This window comes from Mastigoproctus giganteus, chromosome 11 (genome assembly GCF_048544385.1).
Source record: "Mastigoproctus giganteus isolate SK-2022 chromosome 11, ASM4854438v1, whole genome shotgun sequence".
Lineage (NCBI taxonomy): Eukaryota > Metazoa > Arthropoda > Arachnida > Uropygi > Thelyphonidae > Mastigoproctus > Mastigoproctus giganteus.
Genome location: NC_143585.1, coordinates 81,945,445 through 81,965,710, shown reverse-complemented (window position 1 = coordinate 81,965,710; position 20,266 = coordinate 81,945,445). Strand labels below are relative to the sequence as shown.

At 35.3% G+C, this 20,266-nt stretch overlaps 1 protein-coding gene across 1 annotated transcript in view; it reads left to right on the top strand.

The window, feature by feature from the left end:
• Nucleotides 1-13,969, top strand: part of LOC150078193 (G-patch domain and KOW motifs-containing protein-like) — a 167,089-nt gene extending 153,120 nt beyond the window's left edge. The window contains exon 10 of the mRNA XM_090384635.1: nucleotides 13,831-13,969. Within this exon, the coding sequence (XP_090240761.1) occupies nucleotides 13,831-13,965 (135 nt within the window). The 3' untranslated portion in view covers nucleotides 13,966-13,969. The remainder of the gene's footprint in view (nucleotides 1-13,830) is intronic.
• The last annotated feature ends 6,297 nt before the right edge of the window (nucleotides 13,970-20,266 follow it).

Here is a 20,266-nt window from a genome sequence, read left to right as displayed (position 1 = left end):
TTTGTTTTGCTAATAAAAGAGAGTATTAGTTGTTAAAACAAAATAAAAATTATACCTGTAATGCAAAGTGTAAACAGCATACTGGATGGATGTTTGGCACTCAAACAGTGCAAAGCAATTTTAAAATAGTACTGAAAATCCAAGAATGGGTGTGAAGTTTAAAGACAGTGGATTTACTAAAAAAACACCATTACGAAGAACAATTTCAAGAATTCGTGATAATTTTGAGATGTGTAATACTGGGCAAAATTTGTCAAACAAAAGAATTAGGAAACCCTGCCCATCAGTGGGTGAGGAAAATTCTAATATGGTATTGTAACAGTTTGCGCAATCACCATGAAAGGTTGTAAGGTGAGCTGCTTGCTAGTCTGGATTCAGCAGAGCACATGTGCACTGCATTCTCAAAGAGCTAAGTGTAATTCTTATGTCCCAAGATTGTTATGTGATATGAAGAGGATGCAAGATTTTTGAACAAGATTGATCGATCGATCAGATGAGCCAGCATTCAAGCTCAGTGGTACAATGAGCAAGCATAATTGTGTACATTGTTCCCATGGTAATCTAAATATTCATGTAAAAATGGCAGTGAATTTAACAGAAGTTACAGTCTTGCATGGCATTCCATCCAGGAGAATTATTGAACCATATTTTCAATGAACTAATTACCAATTTATGTATCTCTACATGCTTAAGTATATCCATTGTGCCTGCTAATTATAAGCCATATAGAGATGAAGTGGTTTACTGTCAATGGAATAGGATGCCATTACATTATCATATCGGGGTGTATCTTGAAAATTATTTTACAGACCAGTGGATAGGTCAATGCGGAAGCATTGAGCACCCTCTCTGTGTTCACCTGATTTAACACCACTCCTACTTGTGGGACTACCTGAAAAATATAGAGTATGGTAAAAAAAAACTAGCCACACTTCAAACTATTGAAAGATGAAATTAAACAAGCACGTGATGCTGTCTCAACACTCACATTGGACAATGACAAACATTCTCCAATGGTGTTTCTGAATGCTGAACATTCTCTGAAGTTGTTTGCTGCTGAGAACAGTACTTAGAAGCAAATGGTGGATACTGTGAACATCAGTGCTAGTTCACCATATGCCACAATTGCTTCTTTGCACACCCTGTAATAATAGTTTCTAAGATTTGTGATTAATTTTATTTATTTCCTAAAATGTGTACACATCTTTGAGATAACCCATATAGTTGGTACTGTTAAATACCTTGCAAAAGTTTTCTGAACTTTTTCTTTGGAAAATGATTTCTGGACAATGTTGTAATAACCACTATGACTCTCCCCTCCCCCACTTTTGCAATTTCATGGCTTATTTTATTTACACTTGCTACTTTCAATACTTTCCATATTTTACATGCTACTTTCAATACTTTCCACATTTTACATGAACTTTTTTTACCTCAACAGAAATAGTATCTAAAGTTCAGTGAACTTTAGATTTCAATTTCTCCCATTTCAATCTTTTCTTCCTGTTTATTGATTTCTTGAGCTCCTTTGTTCAGCATAAAATTGAAGTATCTGTTGATGATGAAGACATGATCTACCGAATTGAAAACTTCTGTGTTTTAACACTTCTGTGCAATTTGCTTATAAGAGAAGGTTTCTTGCAAAACTAATATCCAGGTACATACAATTCGCTAAACTGTCACATTTGACTAAAATAATCAATTCCAGATAATAATTAATTAAACATATTTAATAATGCAAAGTTACTATTTATGTAAAATAGGAATAAACTGGAATTGAGATGTAGAGCCTGTTATTGAAAGTTTAGCTTTAAAATTAGCTCACTTCAGCATCCAGTATTGTGTTGCTAAGAATTGTGTAATGTTGGCTTTACTAGGAATAGCCCAGATCTGAGGGACTGTGTAATTTAGTACAGTCGGTCCTCGTATAACACTTGTTTACATTACATGAATTCGATCATACACGATTTATAAATAGGGGAACAGTATCTTATATAACACGAACCGAATTCGCTTATGCACGATTCGCCTTTGTGTTTACAAGAAATGGCAGTCGGACGCGAAATCACCCCAACCGAACGCAACACGATAGGAATGAAGGGAAGATTCTGAAAATGTATTTATGTGTTTTATATCAGTGAAGGGGAAACACATTTCACCATAATAACGTAAAAACCAACACAATTCCAGCTATCGATATAATCGCAAATGCAATTAGATCGAGTTTACTACCAGTTTATAACAGATTCCACTAGCAGAAACGAAAGTGGAAATTGTTTTTATTGTTTTATGGTAGTAACCCCCAGAAATGTGCTTTAGTAAAATGTGGGGTGTTAATAGTGTATCTCGGCCTTTACGGTGTTGTTTATTCAGTTGCTATACGAGCGCAGCTTTGTTTATGTGTATTAAGCGTGCCTCCTCGTTTTGTAATTGCGCTTTATTCCCTAAAAATTAGTAAAATATTATTTAAAAGGTGTGAAAAGGAAGCGTCCTGGCGAAGACACTGCAGATTCAGAGAGAGAGAGAAAAAAAAGCAATATCGATAAACAGAGGCGGACTGAGTCAAAAATTCTTACCCTTGAAAATTTATAGTGGCCTCATACTACGGTTTATGGCCAAAATCACACCGGCCTCCGGCCCACCGGGATTTCCCGGGTAAGGCTTATGGCCAGTCCGCCTCTGTCGATAGAGAAAAAAATATGAAATTGTGAAACGCTTTGAGCGAAATGAAAGACCATGTGATATTGCAAGTGCTACAGACCTAAATGAGGCAACGCCGAGAATTACAAAGAATGCGGAGAAAATAAAAACAACTTTCATAGCGGGAACAATTCAAAGTGTAATTAAAATCCATTAGATTAAGACACAAGAATTGGAAGAGATGGAACGGCTGTCATCTGTTTGGATAGAAAATCAAACAAAAAACAAGTTTGCTTACGATAGAAGCAAAAGCATTAGCAATATTTTATTACGTAATAAAATACGTAAGTATTTTATTACGTAATTATTTTATTACGACTATTTTATAAATATTTACGTATATAAAATATGTATTTTATTACGACTATTTTATTTAATATAATTTTTTTACGAATAAAATACGTATTTTATTCGTAAAAAATACTTTTTTAGTATTAAAAATACTAAAAATACTTTATTATAATATAATAAATAATAAAAAATATTTATTATATTATAATAAAAAATATATATTATATTTTTATTACGTAATTCAATCGTTATAAAATACATAAGTATTTTATAACGATTAAAATTACCCGATTATTTATTGTGTTTGGTAATGTTTTGTTTCCAAATGTGTGTTCAATCTTGGGTGGTCGGCACCTAACCCCACTTTTCCCATAGGGCCTGTTGTTTATATTGCACGATTTTGCATTGCACGAGGGTTTCTAGGAACACAACTATCGTGCTATATGAGGACAGACTGTATTACATAAAGATTGATATATTTCATAATGGTAGTCTTTAACAAAAAAAAAAAAAAAAAGTCGATTTTAAGTAAGGGAAGCTGGCAATGTTTTTATTCTCACATAATTGTAAATAAAGTGGACCCATATTTTACAATTGGTTCACTATACAATATGTAGTAAGTGCTGGTCGTGATCACGTTTGCAAATTGAATTTTATTAAATGGTGATTGTAATAAGAGGAATATGATCCACAGGCTATAAAAATAAAGATATAAAGTGCAAATTTACACTATTACCTTACGAATTAACAAAATTAAATGATACATAAAAATTGGAAGAATATTTTCCACAGGTTAGCAAAATAAAAATAAATTTACGCTTACGTTCATATCTTAATTATACTGTAACGTATGTGCTAACTAACTGATATTTGTGTTCACTGACTTTTCTTTTTCTTTTTTTTTTTTTTTTTGTAAAATTTAAAACAGTAAAAAAGATAAGCAATCAATAACAAAGAACGCGGCACGCGCAAATTTCAACTAACACAATATGTGCAAGTGAGATACGGAGTAACAAGTTTACGAAGCTTAAAAAATAGGAATGAAGAGAAGATTCTGAAAATTTATTTACATTTTTCATGTGATTGAAGATTTCATGGAAGGGGAAACTGTGTAATCACATTTAACTGTGTGATCACAATAAACTGTGTAAACACATTTCACCATAATGACGTAAAAACTGACAGAATTTCAGCAATCAGTATTATCACAAATGCAATAAGATCAAGTTTTACTACCCGTTTATAACAAGTTAAAAGAAAAGCCCAATAAATCAGAAACTGCAAATTGGTTTTATTGTTTTATGGTAGTGCCTTCCAGAAATGTGGTTTAGAAAAATATCACAAAGGCATTCAAAATTGATTCTTATAACCGAACATATGATAATGATGTGTAGTGCATTTTAATGATTTGAATTGATTTTTTGAAATTTGATTCTATGAAGGGGCTGCTTCTACTAACCAGTAACACTGTTAATCGGCACCTACTTATTTCGCTTTATAATGGGCTTACGATTGTCTCCGACCAGACCATGTGATCCTTCCTCTCAGCCGATAGCTGCATTTGTAAACATGTTGGCCGCATGTTTTGTTTTTGCATCCTTTAGCTGAAATGATTTTTTTGTTGTTCTTGTTTCACATAAATTTACTGTACTGAATTCATGTACATACAACATTTTGTAAACTGATAAATCACCTTTTAGAGAGATAAATAGCTTAATTATATAGCAAAAATTTCAACTTTCAAGGTCTTGGAACAAACTACCAAAAAACAATGTGTTATTGGGTTCACCTGATATTTTCACGATGCGATGGTATCTCTGAAACGGATTAATATCAGGGGTCCACTGTACTGATTATATGAAAGCTTAGGGTATAATCTAAATCTAATAAGCTTGATTTTGGATACAGGAGCTGAAATACTATTGCCAAACTGCAAATCTAACAAGGACTGTGAATTGGTTATTAAAAAAAACAATATAAATGCGTAGTTTTCTTCGTATTATGAATATTAAGCTGCATAATTAATAAAGAGCTGTAATTCTTGCTGAACTTTTGCTAAGACATTCATCTCCTTTAAAACTATATTATTCTTTACCTTAAAAGGGGAATGCTATGTCATTGGCATATGATTATGAAGGGTTCACATCATAAAAATGGAAGAAAGGTAGCCTTTGATTCATACTCTCCTATTACATAAATGAGAGCTTATAATAATGCAGATAGTGAACCTCCACTTGCCTTCATTTAACTTTAGACATATAGTCTAATACTTCATTCCACTAGGACAGCAGTTTCCAAACTGGTGTCTGCAAACCCCTGGGGGTCTGTAGACCAGTTCCAAGGATCCACGAAATGGCCCTTGGAACTGGTCAAATTATTCATTCTGTGTATAGACGAATGAATAATTGAAAAATTGATGATAAATAAAGTTATTATTATATATTTATGTAAAAATAAGAATAAGGTTGAGTTGTTTTAAACATAAAACTTTGAATTTTCTTTTCAGAAAACGCAGTGCTCATACACACACAGAAACATATGCATATATATATATATATAGGGCATCCACGAACTTTTTTTCATTTTTAAAGGAGTCCGTAAGTCTCAGTAGTTTGGGAACCACTGCACTAGGGCATAGAATATGGAGATATAACATATTTCCTAGCCACCTACATAATTAGAAAAAAATTTTATGGTAGTTGAATTTCCAGCAGCACATCCCAGGTAAACATGTGAAATAATAACATTGCTAAATCACAGTTTTTGTGGAATGAACTTTTTTTAAATTCCTAAGTCTACCAAATATGTATGGTTCACTGAGACATGATGGAAAATGTTACCCTGAAATATGGGGAGTGGGATTTCTTCCTGCAAACTCGTAGCATCAGGAATGTTATTTAACTTTTTGCACAGAAAGGTTTCTATATTTGATAGTTGTTGTTGGCAAACCTCGATGCATTTCTATTTTTGTCCCAGATGATGGTCTGACTCAAAAACACTAATACCCATATAATTATACATGGTAATCTCTATGCTCATGAATATTTTATTAAGCACATTACAGGCACCTCCGTAGCCAGGTGGGCAGGAGCAACAGTGCATAGCACATGCTTCTTGATTAGACTGGGGTTTGAGCCCGTGACCACCAAATACAGAGGACGCGGAAAGGTTAGGGAATGACCACTGCACATCCCCGGAGCAATATGGCCTTAGTTGATAATGCCCCTAAAAACCAAACAACAACAACAACAACAAGCAAATTACAGTTTCACATAGGAAGGATGTCAATCATAATGCAACCAAAAAAAATAAAAAGTAATTGACAAATTAAATCATTAAACAAAGAATTGTCATTATGAGAGTGAAGACTGAATCCTTTGATCAGAATAATAGATTGTGCTTACAAAAGTATTGGCTACTTTTCAACCAATTGAAAAATTCAGTTAAGGTATCAGCTTTTACAATGACAAAATAACAAAGCACGACATTTAAGTAAGATGTTCAAAACAACCTTAATTTTAATAGCTAACACATAAATCTGAAATGACAATGTCCATACTTTCAGCATTAAATATATTTGATGAATGAACATATCCTTTCCCCCCCCCTTTTTAGTTGCTGCCACTTTTCAACTGGAGGCAGCTACAAAACTATAGTTGAATTTAGCCCTGCAAGAGAACTTAAAGAGAAGTTAAGTCAAAGGGAAGCCCTGAATAGCTTTACCATATCTTAGTAGTCCACTGTCAGTATGAGTTCTATGAAAAGTATGGTCTAATTCTGATTGTATATATGGTCTAAAATAGTAGAAACAATTCAGATGAACAAGTTGCATTATAGGGATTTGAATTCTTTGATTCATACTCTCCTATTACATAAATGAGAGCTTATATAAGCTCAATTTTTCTTACGTTCTATTAATATTTCAGAAATAAACAAGAAGTTACCTTTTATTCAGTCAGTAGGATTTCTTCTTTACCAATTCTCCTTATTCGAATAAATTACGAAATGATACGTTAAAACCAGATTACATAATTTAAAACTGATAATATGTTCCTCACTATTGACACACGGGCAGTCCAATACTCCAGGATCACAGTGATCAACCCCACCCCAGAAATATAAAAACCCCCATGCAACCTTTAGTGAAGGAAGACGTAAACACGAATTTGAAATACGAAAGAAATACTATTAAAATGAGATAAAAGTATGATAAAACAATGAATTTAAAATGCACTAAAAATTCCTCCCTTTTTTTTAAGCGGACTAAAACTTTTCAACAAGCGCCATATTCACAGGGTGGAATGAAACTAACGAACCGTGTGTGTTCGGAATCTTATAAATAGGAGTGCGGACTGATGCTTCATGTTGCTTAACTCTTGAGTTTAAAATACATCTGGTAGATCCACAATCCTTACATGAAATGTGGTAGACAAGGTCATGTGTTTGTTAGGAAGATTTTCAGTTTGCCTATGGGTTTAAACTTGAACGGCCTAATATCGGAGTTGTATTTAGATAGATTAGAAAATATACATTTAACAGTTTTTACCAAAAATCACATATTATGGAAGATACCTCTAGGGTTAAGCAATATGAAGCATCAGTCCGTACATCACGTGTGAATGCATCGGAACTAGCATTCCATGTGATAAATGAAAACCACACATTCCTGTTTAATGAAGCCAAAATTTTAAATATTCAACATAATTATACTAAGTTATTGATTGCTGAAACTTTAGAAATGAAATTACAAAAAGACTCTATTAACATTCGACGTCCATTTCTCTTATCTGATTCGTGGTCATTCGAACGCATGCTTAACAAAGACTAATCTCCTATTTATAAGAGCAACATTATAGCTTTAGTTGCTAATGCACCAATAAAATCCAAATCAAATCCTATTTATAAGATTTTGAACACACACGGTTCGTTAGTTTCATTCCGCCCTGTGAACATGACACTTGTCGAAAAGTTTAGTCCGCTTAAAAAAAAAGGGAGGAATTTTTAGTGCATTTTAAATTCATTGTTTTATCATACTTTTATCTCATTTTAATAGTATTTCTTTCGTATTTCGAATTCGCGTTTATGCCAAAATGTCTTCCTTCACTAAAGGTTGCATGGGGGTTTTGATATTTCTGGGGTGGGGTTGGGGTTCACCACTGTGATCCTGGAGTATTGGACTGCCCATGTGTCAGTAGTGACACATGGGCAGTCCATGGACTGCCCATGAGTTAGTTTTAAATTATGTAATCTGGTTATAACGTATCATTTCGTAATTTATTTGCATAAGGAAAATTGGTAAAAAAGAAATCCTACTGACTGAATAAAAGGTAACTCCTTGTTTATTTCTAAAATACTCTTCTATAAAAACTTTCCTGTTTTTCTTATTACCCCCCAACCCAATTTCTAAATAGGTGAGTTTACATGACAGAGCATATAGTGGTGAGGAAAGGCTGATAAATAGAATGAAATGATAACAGAATAAAATTCAATAACAGTAGTAAAATTTACACAATTTCAACTCCCCTTGTCATTTTTAACTACAGCCACTCCCTGACTTATGTAAGGATTGCGTTCCGCCGAATTCTACATAAGTCACAATTTTCCTAAATGCTTATGCAGTACTCGCAACTATGTGCACTGAATTTGATTGAAGCAAAAAAGAATGTTTGACGAACATGTAAATAGAATTATTTATAGGCTGGCCAAAACGAGACAAGGAGAAGAAATGTCGTTCGGAAAAGGCAGAAAAATATATTCAACAAAATGTTTTTAGGTTAATGTTTTTATTTTGTCAATGTTAAACTTCAGTTTAACCCCAAAGAAACGTATCAACTGTGTGGTGCTACACTCAGGGTGGTAGAAAATGAAAAAGACCTGGGAGTAATTGTGCAGTCAGAAATGAAGTTTTCTGAGCAATGCAGACAGGCTGCCAGAGCAGGTCATGGAGTCTTATCAATCATATACTTGAATTTTGCTAGTAGGGAAAAGGAGGTGATTATCCCTTTGTATAAGGCAGTAGTCAGGCCAAGCCTTGAGTACTGCATACAGGTCTGGAGTCCTCATTTTAGGAAGGATGTAGAGCTGCTTGAACGTGTACAGAGAAGGGCAACAAGATTGGTGAGGGGGAACGAAGGGGTGCTTTTACCAAGAAAGGCTTAAGTTCTGCAAATTGCAGCTTCTGGAGACTAGGCACCTGCGAGATGATCTGATTTGAAGTTGTATAATGCCTTGAAAGGGTTGAGCACCTGAATCCTGATGGCATTCTTCAGCTTGCTCAGATTACAAACCTGAGGAGGCATAAATTCAAATTGAGAAAAGATAGTTGTAGAACAGATGTGTGGAAATTTGCCTTTGGCCAGCAGGTAGTTGATTGCTGGAACAAACTTCCATCTGTTGTTGTGGAAGTTTATAGCTTAAATAAATTCAAGGATGATCTGGACAAATTTTTAGAGAGAATGGATGTGTGTATTTTTTTTTTTTTTTTTTTTTGTTTGGCTGTTGCTACATAAGCTCATACGTTTGCTTTCTTGCATCACATGCCTCCATTACTCCTTGCATCACATGCCTCCACACCGACTGCTAGGTCGGTGTGGAGAATATTTTTCGGATGAATATATTTTGTGTAACAAGTTTTGATCTTGTTGTAAAACTGATTACGCTCCATATTACAATTTTGCTTTATAAATAACATGGCTTTCAAGGTTTCAACATTTAATCTGGATTTCTCCTTCGACCACATGCTATTCATTATGGAAAGATACTCTCACCACGGAAGCTGTATTTCCAGCTGCCTCTGCCTGTGCGAATGACTACTACCTACGATGGCAGGTAGCCATCCTGTAATATAATCAAGATTATAGATTATATTGCACCAGTATTTAAGCATTTTTTAATGTTTTTATTTAAAAACTGGACAAAAATGACTGGACAGCGGGGACATAAAAAAAACGGCACTGGCCCGTTGAAAATGGGATGTATGGTCAGCCTAATTATTTATTAAATTTTTTTTATCTTGTGCGCGGAAAAAATGACAAAAGTGTGCTTTGAAATGTACATTAAAAAGATTAAGACAAATGCCAGTACAAACATCTGAGGTGCGTTCACTTCTGAATCCAATTTTCCATCCTTGTTAAAAGCTTTCCCATCTCCGATATTATTATTAGCCATATGGTGCAAGGAAGCCTGTGGCTTATGCTGCACCAGCCAAAAAAAAAAAAAAAAAAAATTCTGAATTACCCCGAGAGAGAAAGAGTCAGAAGTAGAAGGGAATCACCAAGAAAGAGAAGAATGATGATATCCAGCTCAGGACCCTGGGCTGGATATCATCATTCACAGCTTGGCACACCCAGGGTGCTAGGTATATGCTATGGGTAGCGTATACCCTATAATCTATATGCCACTGCGCGAGCCATATAGCATGGCTCGCGCAGGCTTGTAGTGCAGCTCTTATGCGGATATATTTTGATTTTTATTTATATCAAAATTTTATATTAGCACTGATTAAAGTTTAAAAATAATGACCATTTTTTAAGTAAGCATATTTCTTGTTACAAAGTTTTTTTTCAAAACGATAAAAAAGATACACAAATTTCTCAAAATATTAATTCTGATAGACAATACTTTACAGAAGATATTTACATATTAAGTTTGCTTTTTGATGCTTTATGGGTGTTGTCCATCTTAGCAGTTAGCTCTTGAAAGTTTGGTTGATGACTTGTTAGGGTAGTATGTACAAGCTCATCTTAATGCTCATCGAGCAACCACTTCCTTTTAGTTGTTTCAATCCTTCATCCTCTTGGAGCTCCAGTAGTTCCAACTTTACAGCTGCTGTATCCCCAGCCATTCTTCATAATGTCAACAAGAAAAGGATTTTCCAAAAATGCAAATGATGGTTTACGTGCTTTTAAATCACGAAATCTATTATTATCTTCTGCCAGCCCGTGTAACTTGCATGCATAACCTCTAGCTATTATTTCAAATCTGGATAGAGTTTGCAAAGTTTACTCAAATGTGTGAAATGAGTAAAGGTTTTAGAAACCAGGTCCTTCCACAACAAACTTTCCAGTTTGTTGTGGAAGGACTTGGCATATTCAGCTTCCACAACAAACTTTCCAGTTTGTTGTGAAAGCTGAACACGCTCTGTGCTAGATCAGAAATAAGTTTTACTTGTTCTTGCAGAGATACATTTAATGATTGTAAATGCTGAATACATCTGTGAAAAATGCCATATCTATTAACCACTGGGCATCCTCAAGTTGAGGGAAAGATTTCCCCTTTTCTTTGACAAATTGTTTGATTGGCTCCATCAAGTGAAAGAACTTTGTTAGAACATTGCTTACTGAGAGCCACCATACTAAACAGAGCCATGACACGCCATCTGGAAGCTGATCGTTGTCTATTTCTTCCATGAAGGCTCTGAACTGTCGATGTGTTTTGGTGCTTGAGCATATGTAGTTAACAATTTTCAGAGCTACTTCCATAACATGTTCATATTTAAAATATTTAGCTGCTAGATGTTCCCTATGAATAATGCAATGGACAGGATAAATCAGGAAATGCGTCAGCAGTTAAAAATCTCACAAGCCCGGGGCGCCATCAATTGCAACACTGACTATCTTCTTAATTGGTACAGAAGCTTTGCCAAGCTCAAGATCAAGAGATCTTTTTATGTCTGAAGCTCGAGTCGTATCCTTCAAAGCAATCAGATCTAATAGTTCTTTCACAACTAGATTATTTGTTACAAAACGAACAAATATGGCTAGTTGTGGTTTATTTTCAATGTCTGTAAATTTGTCCAAGGCCAGACTCAGTGCTGAGCAATTCTTTAAATCATGTTGCAAGTTATTTTTGATGTCAGCACTGTTTACAGAAATTCGTCTTTCCACTGTATGTCTGGATGTAGGGATTTGTTCAATCATTTTGTGCAGTTTTCTATTTTCTGGGTCTAAAACTGAAATTATTTGAGCATATTTTTCTTAATGAACTCTCCTTCCGTGTAGGGGCGCTTTGCCTGAGTGATATTAAAGGCCAAAATAAATCCAGCCTCTGTTGTTACATCTGCTTCTTTAATAAATTTTGACATACCTTGGTTTGACTATTAAATTTTTCTTTTAAAGACAATATTTTAGTTCACCTTAACATGGAACGAGCAGGAAATTGTTGGATGAAAGAACTGTGATTCGTTTCATAATGCCACTTAAGATTACTGGTCTTGAACTGTGACAGTGTTACTTGACACAAAAGACACATTGGTTTACCATTTCTTTCCACAAAAACAACTTCTCTTCCCACTCTGCCTTAAATCCCCTATTCTTGTCTTCATATTTACATTTTCCAGACAGCATAATAACTTTTAATGGGTCTCACTTTAAAAAAAACTAATAATATTCACACAAATTAACTTGTGCACTGTAAAAAGCTGATTGAACCACACATACGTCTAAAGCATTTTATCATAGAGATGCTACACACAACAGATGGAGCCATCGGCTCGTGGAGACGTACGTGCGTGTTTTAATATATAGCTCTTTCCAATATGCCTTCCACTATTTTGGCTCCCAAACTTCATCAAGCTGGCCACTCCTGGTATATGCCATCACCCCCAGGAGCCTTACTGGCCTGTAGGCCCAAAAGTTTTTTCATTAAATAACCATGTGAAATTTCAATATCATTAATTGCATATTTTTCAACTTCACTCTCATAATTTCTCTTTGACATAAAGGGTTTTTCTTCTGTAAATATCAATGCAAAATAACTGTTGAGTTCATCTGCAACTTCAGATGGGGTATCTAATACTATCCCACGTCCATTATATAAGGGTCTGATCTGGTTTGTCCTTCTCTTTGCATTCATATATGTGAAGAATTCCTTATCCCCAATCTTTGCTGTCTCTTTGCCAGTGATTTCTCATAATCTGCGTTTGCCAGCCTACCCTTTTCTATGGCACTATTACAGATCACTTTGTAGCTGTTATAGGCTTCAGTACTTTTTATTGCTCTGTAACTTTTCCATGCCATCTTTTTCTGCTCACGTAATCTGGTAACTTCACTATTCATCCAACTTGGAACCCTCCTCGTGGAGTATTTTTTTAATGGTAAATACGCATTCAAGGCATCTGTGATTAATGTTTTAAAACCATACCACAGGTCAATTGTATTCATTCTCTGTGTGATATCTACCCAGTTAATAGAGGCCATGTAGCACCTTAAGGCATCGTAATTTCCTTTTCTGAAATTATAACCCATTCTTTTTCCTTTAACTACTGCTACCTCTCTCTCTCTCTCTCTCTCTCTCTTTTCATCACCCACCATAAAACTTCGTGATCACTTCCTGCTACTGGTTCCTGTACTGTCAGCTTTATTATGTCATCTGGCTCATGTGTGATGTCTAGAATATTCTTTTCCCTAATATGCTGATACAAATAGCAACTATCTAATTGATTTAAAAATTTTGTGTCCCCTTGTCGAGTTTCCTTCCCATTTTCTCCAATGAATTAGAGGCAAATTAAAATCACTCATAATAAGACATTGATGCTTACTTGCTCATTCCATTTGCATGTAAAGGCTCTCATCATTATCTTCACAATCACCTGGCCTGTAGATTACTCCCACTTTCACTGATCTAGTTTTTCTGCTAATTCCACTTCTTTGCCACTTAAACTTCCAACATTGCAAATCTATACTATACTACTATGCAGAGCCTATACTGAGAAAATTAAAATTTTTTTTGTAATTTATTCTCTTGTAAAAATTTATCACTTAGTTTTGAATATCAGTAAACACTATTTGACATGATATTTGAGATGAGAAGAAAAGTCACCAACTAATTTTTCTTTTATAGATTGGAGTTATTTTGAAGAGAGACAAGGTCAATTGTATTGCCACAGTTCAGCTGCTTTCTGATCGGGATAACATATTAGAATTAGATTATGATACAGTTTGTGAATATTTAGGTGATGTAACACAATATGAATAGCCGTTACCTGTATAAATATTTTATTTTTGTATATACATAAATATATTATGTAATTGATCATGGATACTTGTTTTTATAAAGAATTTGTAAACTTTAAATTATGGATTTTTTTTTTTTTTTTTTTTTTTGCCTGTGCCATAAAAAATCATTTAAAACAAATTTTTTTTCATCTGATTTTCAGATTATTTTAATTAAAGATTATGCACCACAGCAAGGTATGAATGAGAGAGTTAAAAAAGAATTTTGGTTTGAGTTTGATGAAATACTGCAGAAGATAGCAAGAGTCTGAGTGGATTACTATGGGGTGATTTAAATGGTTATGTGGGGAAGAATAGGTGATTTATTAGAGTATGTAGTTAGTAGACAGGGATATGGGAATCAGAATGAAGAATGAAAATCTGAGAATACTTGTTTCACAGATTTTCCTTTGTAATTAGCCACTGGCTCTTATAAATACATTCTACCAGAAGACAAGCATAAAATAACATTCAAAATTGGTTCAGGGATGTCACAAATAGAACACTCACTAATTAAAAGAGAGGAATTTAGGGATTGTAAGGTAATACCAAAGCCAATAATACCAGGTTATTAGTTTTGGATATGTTCATGGGAGAATAGGGGAGAGTAACAAGGCATGTAGAAACATAAAGTGATGGAAATTGCATGCAGAAAAGAAGGTAACTTTTAGCAAAGAGGTATTACAAAAAGCAAATTGGAATTGCAATGGGGATGTGAGGTATAGAAACAGATCACTGAAGTAATAAGGCATTGTATGAAAGAAGAGGTAGGGTAACAAAGCAATGAATATATCACTGAAAGGAAATATGGTGGTGGAATGAGGAAGTTATGAAATAATTTTGGAAAAGGTGGTTTTTTTAGAAATGCCAGAGGATTTCTAAAATGCTAGAGAAGAGACAGATTGGGAAGTGAATAAGAGTGTTAATTAAAAGGCCCAAAAAAAAAAAAAAAAAAAAAAAAAATTGTAAGAAAAAATTGAAATACAGTAAAATCTAGTTAATTCAAAGTTTTCAAGGAACCAAAATATGTCTGCTTTGATTTAAATGTGAACCCATTTCTGTACAAGTTCAAAACATGCTAGTACTAATTAATCAGGAGAAATTTTAGTCAGGTACTCTTATTAACACTGCAGAATTTTTGTAATCTCATTTAAAATATTAATAATCTTTTAGTTTTGTTGTGGTAAACATTCATGAACAGACAGTTAACATTTTAATTTAGTCAATATAAGAAAGAATAATTGTGCTGTGAAGAAATTCAGTAATTTTTTTTGCACATGATAAAAGGATTGCTTTAAGTTTCATTTAAGGCCACAGTTCAGCTGCTTTCTGATTGCCACAGTTCATATACATTGAGCTGTATGTTAAAACAGGTGCTGTGTTGTTTGTTATGTATAATTATAGATACCTCTGGGACTCTCCCAGAGGTAGCTATAATATTCTCTCTCTCTACAGAGAGAGAGAATGCATAATTTGAGATATTATTTGCTATTTAATATTTTTAATCCAGAAAAAAAAAAAAAAAGGTTGCACTTCTCGCTGTTTTATATTATCACTTTGAATAAACTTTATCATTAAGTGCAAACTACTCTTGCGACACATGCCAGTGACTAGCTTGAGAGCACTTTAAAACTGCTAAGAGTGACAGATAGAAAATACCTTGTGTCTGAGTACAACTGACAAAATGTTTGATTACAGTTGCAAAGTTTTACCTTGTTTGTGGAATAAAATGTTGATATTTTTTGATCTATTAAATTGGCTTGGAAAATTATATACAATAAACAATGCAGTACTTTTTTAAATATACAGCTCATATACATCATTACATGACTATTATGGCAGCAAAAATTAAACACTTTTTTCTCACTAAAGTGCATTTATTATCTTTCTCTAAAATTAGCATTAGCATTAATTACCATCAGGGGAAAGGGAAGGGTTTTTGCTTCCATAAAGGTGACTACAATGGAGAAAAGGATAGTTGAGTGGGAGAAGACTAATATTTTTAGTAGAGTCATGCAGGGTTCGGTGTTGAGCACACTGTTGTTTTGTATATTTATCAATGATATTTCATTATTAGCCATATGGTGCAAGGAAGCCTGAGGCCTTTGCTGCACCAGGCAAAAAAAAAAAAATTTCTGAGTTACCTGAGAGGGGGGGGGGACAGGGGAATCACCAAGAAAGAGAAGAATGATGATATCCAGCTCAGGACCCTAGGTGTACCAAGCCCATATTCACCAGATGTGAGCCCCTGGGCAGATTGATGAATGTATATCAGGCTTAATATCAAAGTTTGCAGATGACACAATGGTTAGCATGGTTATTAATGACAGTAATGGCAGTATGCTACTGCAACAGGATCTAGAAGATGGGCTGAGAAGTAGCAACTGAAGTTTAACGATAACAAATTAAAAGTACTGCATATGGGTAGAAATAACCCCAGAGAAAAGTACCAACTGTGTGGTACTACACTTAGGGCGGAATAAAATGAAAAAACAGTGGGAGTAATCGTGCAGTCAGATATGAAGTTTTCTGAGCAATGCAGACATGCTGCCAGAGCAGGTCATGCATGGGGTATGGTCAGTGATATACAGGAATTTTGCTAGTAGGGAAAAGGAGGTGATTATCCCTTTGTTTAAGACAATGGTCAGGTCACACCTTTCACACCTTGAGTACTGCATACAGTTCTAGAGGCCTCATTTTAGCAAGGATGTAGAGTTTCTTGAGGATGTACAGATAAGGGCAACAAAATTGGCCAGGGGAATGAAGTCATTCTCTTACGAAGAAAGGATTAAGTTCTGCAAATTGCAGCAACTGGAGACTAGGCACCTGTGAGGTGATCTGATTGAGGTGTATAAGGCCTTGAATGGGTTGAGAACGTTGAATTTTGATAGGGTTTTTTACTTGCTCAGATTACGAACCTGAGGGGGAATAAATTCAAATTGAGGAAAGACAGTTGTAGAACAGACGTGTGGAAATTTGCTTTTAGCCAGCGGCGTCTCCGTAGCCAGGTGGGAAGGAGCAGCAGTGCGTAGCACACGCTTCTTGATTAGACCGGGGTTCGAGCCCGTCACCACCAAATATGGAAGATGCGGAAAGGTCAGGGAATGACCACCGCATATTCCGGAGCAATATGGCCTTAGTTGCTAATGCTCCTAAAAAAAAAAACCAAAAACCAAAGCTTTTAGCCAGCTGGTAGTTAATCGCTGGAACAAACTTCCATCTGTTATTGAAGAAGTTGATAGCTTAAATAAATTCAAGGAGAAACTGGACAAACTTTCAGAAGGAATGGATGTGTGAAATTTTTTTTTTTTTTAATGCTACATTAGCTCACATGTTTGCTTTCTTGCATGACATGTCTCCATTAGTACTACTATTATTAGCATTAGTAGAGGCATATGATGCAAGAAAGCAAGTTTATACAGCATTAGCCAAAAAAATCATCCTTTCCCATTTCACCCATCCATTCACTGCAAATGTTTGTCTAGTCCTGCCTTGAATTTATTTAAGCTGTCAACTTCTATGAGAGATAATACGATTAATCTGGGCAAGAGGAAGAATCCCATTGAAGGCCTTATACACCTTAATCAGATTACCTTGCAGGTGCCTAGCCTTTCTTCGTAAGAGCAATCCTTTGCTCCATTCACTAATCTTGTTGCCCTTCTCTGTACTCATTCCAGCAGCTCTATATCCTTCCTAAAATGAGGCAATGGTCTTGTATATCACCATGAGCTACTCTTCCAGACTGTCTGCACTACTCAGAAAACTCCATATATGACTGCACAATTACCCCCAGGTCTTTTCATTCGCTATCACCCTGAATGTAATACCAGACAGTTGATACATATTTATCTGGGGTTACTGCTACCCCATATGCAGTACTTTACATTTGTCAATGTTATACTTCAATTTCCACCTCTCACCCCATCTGCTCAACTTTCCTAGCTCCTGTTGTAGTAGTGTACTGTCATTAGTGTCATTAACAACCTTGCCAACCTTCGTATTGTCTGCAAACTTAGACATTAATCCTATTATACTTGCATTTATAAATGCAGAAAACAACAATGGACCCAACACTGAATCCTGGGGGACTCCACTAATAATGAAGAGCAGTGTCCATTGATTACCACTCTGTCTTCTCTCACTCGGCAGTAGATGATTCTCATTAACGAGTACAATACCACCACTTTGCTTATTGGAAGCTTGAAGTGGTGGAACCAATGTTTAGTCTCCAGAGAGTTCTGTTCAACCCTCCTCCCCATCTTCCATCATGCAGTATTATTGATGTCTTTTGAGATTATGATGAACACCATAGCGAGATCCAAACATCTTTACATTTTGAAAGTACAGCTATAAAATGATGTTTGCAGGAGAGCCCCTAGTTTGTACACCAGACTAAACCTATTGGTAACTCTCTAGGAGGCTTCCGGATCAACTAATGTATAAACTTGCTGCCTCTACTCTGCCAAATAGTGACTGGAAGGAGTCCGAGTAGTGTGTATGTGGGGGCATTCTCTAGGCCACATTATCTCAAGGATCTTAGTATATTCTTACCATGTGTATGCCAAATCCAAAAATTTCATTACTTCATACAGCATGCTCCCTCCCACTTTTTCTTATTATTGAATACACCATGAATTGTCAAACTAATAGAGCAAACTTATTTGCAAAAAGATCTAAACTTACCAAACACTTCCTTATTAATTTCACAAATATACGTGGTCACAGTTCTATTCTCAATGATGTCCATTTCCACTTCCAGTCTTCCAAACCCCATGTACTTTTTCTGACAGAATCTCAGTTACCAGTTGATTCAACCACTGCTCATCTCAGTTATCCAAATTATTCGGTGTATGATTCCTTTTGCCTCAAAGGTGGTACTTGTCCATTCCAATATTCCCAGTCAGAGACTTGTTAAATTGGAATCACCTCTTTTCAATCTTCCCTGGCTTAAAATCTCTCTTCCTCATCTGTCAAATTCATCTGTTGTCTCTACCGTTCTCCCAACTCTACTGGAATCACTCGAAACTGTTTGACTTCCTGTCTTTGCAACTTGACGTTCTCTGTCCAACTTTTCTAAGAGCAAGTAATTTTCCTTGGTGATTTTAATGCTTACAACTCTAGTCATTCCATTCTCTAGTCATACAGACCCAGCTGGTCAAGATGCTGAGACTTTTGCAATTACTAATGACCTTGCACAGATTGTTCATTTACCTACCAGAATACTGGACAATCCAAACTTCATCGCTTGATCTTTTTCTCACAAACAACCTGTCTAAGTACAGGGTCGAATTGAGTGGTCCTTTACGCACCTCAGATCACAACTTGGTGATTGTCTCTTCTCCAATGAAGCCTTTATCTCATGGCTATTCCCAACCTTGTATTGTTTGGCATTACAAGAATGCAAAATGGGATGACCTGAGAGATTTCTTTTCCTTGGTCGGATTACTGTTTCAAAACTTCTTATGTCAACATTTGCTCAGATCGCCTCAATGAAATTATTCTTGTACGAATGGAATCGTTTAATCAATCCAAACTAGATTTTAAACAGGCTAAGTGTAGAAAACTTGCTTCTTGTCCTAATGGTAGCCGAGCATTCTGGCCTCTTGACAAAGCTATTGGCCACAACTATTGCCCATCTCTGTTAAAACTCTATGGTTCTATTGTCACTTCAGTCAACGCGATTGAAGCTAAAACTGACTTGCTAGCATCCCATTTTTCTTCCAACTTAAGTATTAATGATCTTCGTAAAACATATGCCATTCCCAGCACACTCCATTCAATGCCTCTTGTGGTCTTCTGTCAAAAGGATTTTGACCAATCTTGATGCTAAGAAAGCTCCAGGTCTTGATGGCATTTCTCCACTTGTTCTCAAAACCTGTGCTCCTGAACTTACTCCTGTTCTTTGCCGCCTTTTTCCACTTATTCCTAAGGTATTTTTTCTTCTGCTTGGAAATTTGCTCATATCCAGCCAGTTCCTAAAAAAGGGTGACAAATCCCTGCCATCCAATTATTGTCCCATTCCAATTACTTCTATTCTTTATAAAGTAATGGGAAATAAACTAACTGCCAACTCTTAAACTTTCTAGACACCTTCCTTCTGATCAACAATCACCAGTATGGATTCCATCAGTGTTGATCCACTGCTGATATTTTGGCTTATGTTACCCATTTATGGACAAATCCAATGGAAACGTTTGGTGAAACACAAGCAGTTGCTCTTGACATTTTAAAAGGCTTTTGATCGTGTTTGGCATAAAGGTCTTCTAAACAAGCTTCCATCTTAT